Consider the following 8,644-nt stretch of genomic DNA (forward strand, 5'->3'; position numbering starts at 1 on the left):
TGAATCTAACAATGTACTTAGATTCTTGATTATTGGCCCAGTTTTCAAGTTGGTCCAAATCGGGGTCCAAAATTAAACTTTGTTTGATTTCATCAAAAATTGAATAAATGGGGTTCTTTTATATGCCAGATCTAACTGTGTATGTAGATTCTTCATTTTTGGTCTTGTTTTCAAATTGGTTTACATTAAAGTCCAAAGGGTCCAAAATTAAACTTAGTTTGATTTTAACAAAAATTGAAATCTTGGGGTTCTTTGATATGCTGAATCCAAACATGTACTTAGATTTTTGATTATGGGCCCAGTTTTCAAGTTGGTCCAAATCAGGATCTAAAATTATTATATTAAGTATTGTGCAATAGCAAGTCTTTTCAATTGCACAGTATTGCGCAATGGCAAGAAATATCTAATTACACAATATTGTGAAATAGCATTTTTTTTTAATTAGAGTTATCTTTCTTTGTCCAGAATAGTAAGCAAGAAATATCTAATTGCAAGCATTTTTTTAATTGGAGTTATCTTTCTTTGTCCAGAATCAACTTAAATCTTTGTTATGTACAATATACAATGTATATTCACTTTTTACTACCAACTGATAAATTAAAATAATCTTTACCATTCAGTGATAACAAGCAGTTTTTTACATCTTAATATTTTATGATGTATTTAAATGAGTAGTTATTATTGCAAACTCCATTAGAAATTTTAATTGAGATTAGTTTTGGAATAAGGGAAAGGGGGATGTGATTAAAAAAATTGGGTTCAATTTTCTCATTTGAAATTTCACACTAAATAAAAAGAAAATTTCTTCAAACATTTTTTTGAGAGGATTAATATTCAACAGCATAGTGAATTGCTGTAAGAGAAAACCAAAATTTTAAGTTCATTAGAACACATTCATTCTGTGTCAGAAACCTATGCTGTGTCAACTATTTAATCACAATCCAAATTTAGAGCTGAATCCAGCTTGAATGTTGTGTCCATACTTGCCCCAACCATTCAGGGTTCAACCTCTGCGGTCGTATAAAGCTACGCCCTGTGGAGCATCTGGTTTACACGTACTCTCAGGTAAGTTGGTCTTTCATTAACTATTATCCTTGGGTGTCTACTGTAAACCTGGATATATTTATTCCGAATTGTTATGCCAGATGTAATGAGGGATTCTCTATCGATCTCAGAATCAAAATAGATTCTCCATAACCCTCGAACACGCTGCAACCCTTTGAGATGACTGGCTGGGCATATTGTAGCGTCAATGGTTTTGTACAGTTCTATGTGTGTTAGAAACTGGTCTCTGCTTGGTTTAGTGTTGCCAAACAAGTCAGTTTCTAATATGAAAACTGGTTTTACATCTTCAACATCATAATTGTTTTTGGTGTTTTGTTTTTGCAATATTGAAGAGTAAGTCTCGATGGTGTCCGCCATATTGTTTTTGTCATTGGTTTGGTTTACCTCTGAATTTTCAATTGTATTATTTGTATTATTTGCTGAATTTGACATCTTACGACTGTAAAAGTTTCCAACTTCGTCTGATCAAAAATTAATTATCAAATCACATCTGATACACATTAAATCATACTTTTTGTGGGAGCCGTGACATAAAACCGCCTTAGCAATCAAGCCCCAGATGTCCAGATATCTTAGAAGAAAGTCTTACTGATTAAAATACTACAATAGGGAACAATTTGACAATGATTGAATTAAGTAGTGTCAACCCTGTGATTATGACCCGTGTATATAGCAAAATACTGAATACACCGTTAAACTGTTGTGGTGCGCCTGTCAGATGCGGAACGTAAAGAGAAGCGAAGCTCCTGCTAGAGGAGGAAGATAAAGACTAGGTAACAGGTAACAGATAAGAAAATATACTATTGATATCGGTATCGGATTCGACCCGGAACTTGTTAATTATTGGCAATATTAATTATGTGGAAAACAAAAGGGTCTGGAGTGGTGTAATTTTTAATCTACACCATTGTCATATATTAGCTATATATAAAGTTGAATTCTTTGATTTGTCGTTTTTACCCGATGACGGCTGACAAATTGGACCTCGTTATTTTAGTATTATAGATAAAATAGCCTAAAATTATTTCACTTACATTTATCCTATCAAACATTTGTGTATAATTAAGAACGACGTGTGATTCTTCTTGATTTATGCTAATCTCTTCCACCGGAATTCCAAAAACTTGTCGTAAAGATGGGGGATCCACGATACCAATTGCACTCACATCACCTAGGCAGTCTGGCACTGGTGGACTCGGTTCATCGAAATGACAATTAGGAAAACATTCCTGATTACAAAGTTTACAAAAGGAATTCTTGTACGGAAATATGATGTCTGACTGTGACATCGGCAAATCATAGCACACGCTTGCAAGTGATGTGTTACCATAAGCGGCACTGCATGTTTGAATTGTGTCATTTAAAGATTTCCTTCTGTCATAGTTATCGCAAATATAACAAATCTCATTCTTATACTGTGCATATGGATACAGATTTTCATCCGACAATGTATGACAGACTTCAAATAATTCTATGGGTACATCAGGCGATAAATCACAACGTTGGCGATGATACTGTACACATCCTCTTGGAGTATCGTCTTTTGTATCGAATGTAAATTTACACCTCGAATTTCGTGCATGTGTTAATATATCATCGAATGTGACGCTATACGACAAAGGAATAGTTTTGGCACATGTGATAATCGTATCTCTGATGTAATAGCCGGAAGGAACAACAAGTGTATCATTCACAACTTTATAATCGCTGTTACAAATATAACAGAAAATATTCTTGTAGTCTATCCCATCAAAGACTACTGGAAGAGATCCGTAAACGGTATTTGATTCACAGAGAAACTTAATAGTAGAAAAATACGGTTTGCCAATGTGTTTATCACCATAACATCCATTTGTTACTACAAATAATGACGTCAAGCACTCTAATGGGTATGATATTGAAACATCCACACAGCAGGTGCACTTATTGGTAAAAAGACATTTCGGATCACAGTCACAGTTCTGTGTGGTTAAGTTACGAATATTACGAGGAAGAAGATTTTTATTGCAAATATTTGTTAGAGATGATAACACTTTTGTCAGTAGCAGAGAAGACAGATTGTAATGAACACCATTCAAAACCAACGAAGTTTTGTCATAGAAAACAGGCAACTCTAAAGAAACATCAGCGCGTTTTTTTACAACATGATCCAAATTGTTCAGCCGAATATTTTTATAAGTGTAAACGACGGACTTTCCCAACAGAAACTCGTTGTCTGTCGCAGAAAAAGGTTTGTGAAGTAGGTCATCTTTCATTACCAAGTGACAGAGGTAGCAAAATACATTTTTGTAAGGAAAAGTTATAGATGACAATTCTTGTTTGTTACACAAAGTGATCAGATCACTCCCATACATTGTATTCAATATGTTTGAATTGCAAGAAGATATGAGCGGAATGTGTTGTCTACTAGGTGGATTACACATAAAACAAAATATATTACTGTATAATCGAAAAGATGGACCATAGCCTGAGCGGCAAGCATGATATATGTCAACGTTAAAAGCTGTCCAAGTTCCTGTTATATTGCAATCGTTATATATGATTTTATCTTTACTAGAACATTGGGGAACTACATTGTAAGATTTAGGTATATACCATGTATCACAAAACGTATGAAGTCTATGATCGGCTAACTCGGAAAAGGAGAACGAAGATTCAATGTTATACACTTCTGGTTCACAGCTGCTATTGCTGATGTATATATCCCATTTGTCTAAATCTGCTGGATCTTCTGCATGACATAAGGCACAGAAAATGTTCTTATAAGACAGTTGTGTTCGATTGGAATTCACCGGTATATGCCTGTATTGATATGTGGACGCAGTGATACGATTATCTGGGTCATAACATGACAGCGTATCCTCATGTAAAGCATTTACAGGGCATTTGCCTATCAAAGGATACTTGACTAGATAAGTTTCATATAGACTATTAATTGAGGTAGATTCACATGCTGTCCATGGTCGAGTAAACAGTTTATCAGGACAACACTCATTTCTAGAAAAGCAGTCATTATCACATGAACAAGATGGACAAGGTCCTAGATTCCTGGGAACATTCAAACCAGTCGAATTTTCCAAACCATTGTTGCAAAGATATCCAAATCCACAGGCCGTCACATATTGCCCAAAGAAATTATCGGGATTGGTCACTTCTCCACTGCATTGATTAAAACGATAGGATTCATCATGTATTCCAAATAAGTAAGTAAAAGCGAAAAGCATTTTGTAGTTCATCTAACAAAAATAAAAATAAAGCATTGTTAACTTATATGGATAAAAATAAAATGGTATCAATTTTTTCTATAGTTTTTGCATTGATAGATAAGTTTGTATTCTGTCACAATTTCATTTTTTCCATTGCTCTGTAGGTGTAACACCACTAATTCCGAACTCTTAAGAATGTATATTAAACAAAATAGTTCCTGCAGATGGGTTTAACTATCAAAATATGTAGAAAATTTGATTAATTGGGGTATCAAATAAAAGTTAAAAGGCTGGTGTTCATTCCAGAACATATAAACTAGCAATCTGGAATAATAATACAAATGCATGAATTTAAAAAAAGTAAGGTACATTTTGCCAGTTTTAGATCTTTGGACTTCTGAAAAAAAGAGCTATGAACGTTTGAAATTTAATATTTTAAAATTGAAAACAAAGGGACCAAGAATAGATACTGACCATCCTTGTAAAAGTACTGGTATCAGCAAACAACAATGTTGCAACAGGTCGTAAGATAAGAATATCATAAAACTGGGTGTTTGATTCAATTCAGAGATCGTATATTAAAACTTGTTTATATTCAATTAAAAATGAAAAAGATACATTTTGAATTTCGATTTTCCAATTAACAATAGTGAGTTATGTTACTTGCTAAATATTGAAATGGATTTATGCCATCAATAGTAAAACTGTACAATGCCTTAAAAAAATCTAAAATAAATGCTTAATTAAGAAATGCCGCACAAAATTTATAAATGAAACTCCTTCGTCCGTATAATTTTAAACCTTTCATTAATCAGTATAAATCATCCAGGACCAAACTCAACTTGATCTTCTTACAATTTACCTAAAGTTATAAGAATTTCTTCATCTTTTACTCACAATAAGAAAGATAAAAGAGTTATGTATATACAACAGTCTGAGACAACAGTACATGACACCACCTCTATACACTACAAAAGGGTGGTAATCTAACCGATGGTACATATATTATATATACCAAATTACAATTCAAGGCCAATGATAAGGAACATATGAGTAAAACGGTTCGCCTATTTTTTTAAGTTCAAAGAAATTAGTCTGTAAAAAATTATCAACTACGATGAAACCTTCGTAAATAAAAGTTCGAAATATATCTATTTACATCACACACAATTGATATAATCAAACCAAGACTTCTGAGGTCCGTAGCAAGTGTCTTGAAATATTCATTTGTAAAATCATTTTTTGAATCGATCTCTGTTGACAGGAAGCTTTTCAGATGTGCAGAAACTAGCAAATATTATACCAGTCTATAAAATAAAGATGGCAAAGACATTTTACTGAATTATAGACAAATATCTTTGCTATTAAATACTGTGAAGACAATGGTGAGGCTAATTTTCAAATACTACCTTTTTATCTTCATTATCCCAAATTCTCTATTACTATTAGCAAAATCACTCAATTCCAGTCTTGTTTTATCCATGGTGATTCGACAATAAACCGATAATTTTGGAAAATCATCGGATGCAGGAAAAGAGGTAGGATAATCTTATTCGACATAAGTCGAGCATTTGACCGAGTTTGGCACAAAGGCTTACATTGTAAGCTAAATGAATGGGAATTAATGGAGCATTGATACTTTGGTTTTAGATTTATTTGAACTCAAGATGGCAACAAATTGACATTGGTCGAAAATCGCCCAACAGCTAGGGTATCTCAAGGGTCCATCTTGATTACCATTCTATTTCTTATATATCATAATCATAAATGAGTCAGACAGTTAATGACATATAATGTGTAATTACATTATGTGCTGACTTCTCGTCAATTTATATAGTTGTTGGTAACTAATATGAAGCAACAGAAAGATTTACTAAATATATTAAGAAGATACATAGTTAGTCTAATCAATGGATTGTTAATTTCAAACCATAACGAAATATAAATAATGACAATCTAAAATATTAGCACCACAAACATTAACACCCACTATTTTTTATAATAATATTATCACAGAAGTAGAGTCACTTGAACACTGTACAGAATATAAATATTTGGGTATACTGTTTAAACCATCTGGTAGTTTTACAGAGGCAGTGAGACTTCTTTGTAAAAAAGCCTCAAAAGCTATATTTTGTATTAGAAAACTGTTATTTTCTGAAAATATCAATGTATTACCTCACTTAAAGCTTTTTGATGCTTGTGTTAAACCTATACTTCTTTATTGTAGCGAAGTTTGGTCTCTGTATATGATAAAAGATATTACAAATCTAGAGTCAAAATATTGGTCATTGGATACCATCAAAGTCCAAATTAAATTTGCAAAAACTTTAATTGGAGTAAATAAATCAGCTGTCAATTTAGCAGTACTAGCTGAACTTGGTATGTATCCAGTTTTTATAGAAGCTTTAAAACTGTCAATTGGATTCTGGTTGCATGTCATAAAATCTGATAACAATTGTTTACTAAAAGATGTATATTGTTCCAACCTGCAATTAACCAATGGATTTGCTAAAAAGATTGAACAGTTACTTGCTACATTAAATTTTTCACATGTTTGGAAAAATCATGATACTATTTCAAAAAAGCGTTTATTATATGCAATTCATACCAAACTTAATAATAGATATCTTAATTATTGGAAAGAAAATATATTTTGATATAATAAATCAGTACATGGTAATAAGCTGAGAACATATAGACAGCTTAAAGAAAATTATAAATTGGAAACCTATTTATTGTTAAATATAGACAGAAAAGTAATAGGGCATTTTGCTAAAATTCGTATTAGTAATAGTGTTCTTAGAATTGAACAAGGGCGTCACACTAAAACCCCTGTAGAAGAAATAATTTGTCCTTTGTGTCTCTTAGAAGTAGAAGATGAATTTCATTTCACTTTAAAATGTTCAAAATTAAATATAATTAGAGACCAACTGTTTTCCAGAATTAGTGAAATAGTTCCCTCTTTTTTCAATATGACTAATGAAGCAAGATTTAAATTTTTGTATACGTGTGTTGAGACTGATATAATTAGAATTATTGTTAAATTTATAAGCGACATGTACATTTCTAGAAATGCTCTATTAAGCACTAAATAACTTTGTGGTACCACCTCCTCATATAATGTTTATAAATTTGGTATGATATATATATATGTTTGTATGTTTGTGTATAACAAATTTGTATTGTCTTGGTATCAATCCTGTAATTTTGGATTTTAAACCAATAAAAATTACTTACTTACTTACTTACTTACTTGAACATTAAGGTTTTATTATAAATAAGGACGAAATTTGGAATAATCATGTAAAAATGATTATTGGTAAGGCTCTTCAACGAGTAGCCTTCTCGGAAAGCTGAAGTTCAATTTAAAAGGAAAAGGAGAATTTAAAACCATTTACCCTTTTTTTACACCATTTTGGAATACAGTGATATTGTCTGGGACAATATCCTTGATTTTATAAGTACACTTTGCAATAAGGAGCAATAAGAATCGTCACATATGGAACCAAGATAATATAACTGGGAGTTTTCCGTGTTGTAGTAGGTCAAAGACGGAATACCAATACTTTAAACTTTATTAGCAAGGTCCGGACAGTACCAGACCTAAGACCTAAACTGACCACAAAATAACATACCAAATAAAATTGAGAATGGAAATGGGGAATGTCTCAAAGAGACAACAACCCGACCAAATAAAAAAACAACAGTAGAAGGTCACTAACAAGTCTTCAATGTAGCGAGAAATTCCCGCACCCGGAGGCGTCCTTCAGCTGGCCCCTAAACAAATATATACTAGTTCAGTGATAATGAACGCCATAGTAATTTCCAAATTGTACACAAGAAACTAAAATTAAAATAATACAAGACTAACAAAGGCCAGAGGCTCCTGACTTGGGACAGGCGCAAAAATGCGGCGGGGTTAAACATGTTTGTGAGATCTCAACCCTCCCCCTATACCTCTAACCAATGTAGAAAAGTAAACGCATAACATTACGCACATTAAAATTCAGTTCAAGACAAGTCCGAGTCTGATGTCAGAAGATGTAACCAAAGAAAATAAACAAAATGACAATAATACATAAATAACAACAGACTACTAGCAGTTAACTGACATGCCAGCTCCAGACTTCAATTAAACTGACTGAAAGATTATGATATCAGCATATGAACATCAGGCACAATCCTTCCCGTTAGGGGTTTAGTATCATACCATCATAACATATATGAGAAGAACATAACCCGTGTCATGCCAACAACTGTTTTTTAGAATAAATGTGTTTAGTTCCGACGCAAAGACCTTATCAGTGACTCAATATTAACGCCAAAATATGCAATCTTTAATGACTTGACAACAGTATCGTAATTATATC

General features: G+C 32.6%; 1 protein-coding gene across 1 annotated transcript in view; it reads right to left on the bottom strand.

Moving 5' to 3' along the window:
* Window positions 1-4,289, bottom strand: part of LOC134705207 (uncharacterized) — a 59,234-nt gene extending 54,945 nt beyond the window's left edge. The window contains exon 1 of the mRNA XM_063563972.1: window positions 2,100-4,289. Coding sequence (XP_063420042.1) covers window positions 2,100-4,289 — 2,190 coding nt within the window. The remainder of the gene's footprint in view (window positions 1-2,099) is intronic.
* Between the last annotated feature and the right edge of the window lie 4,355 nt (window positions 4,290-8,644).

This window comes from Mytilus trossulus, chromosome 1 (assembly GCF_036588685.1).
Source record: "Mytilus trossulus isolate FHL-02 chromosome 1, PNRI_Mtr1.1.1.hap1, whole genome shotgun sequence".
Taxonomy (NCBI): Eukaryota; Metazoa; Mollusca; class Bivalvia; order Mytilida; family Mytilidae; genus Mytilus; species Mytilus trossulus.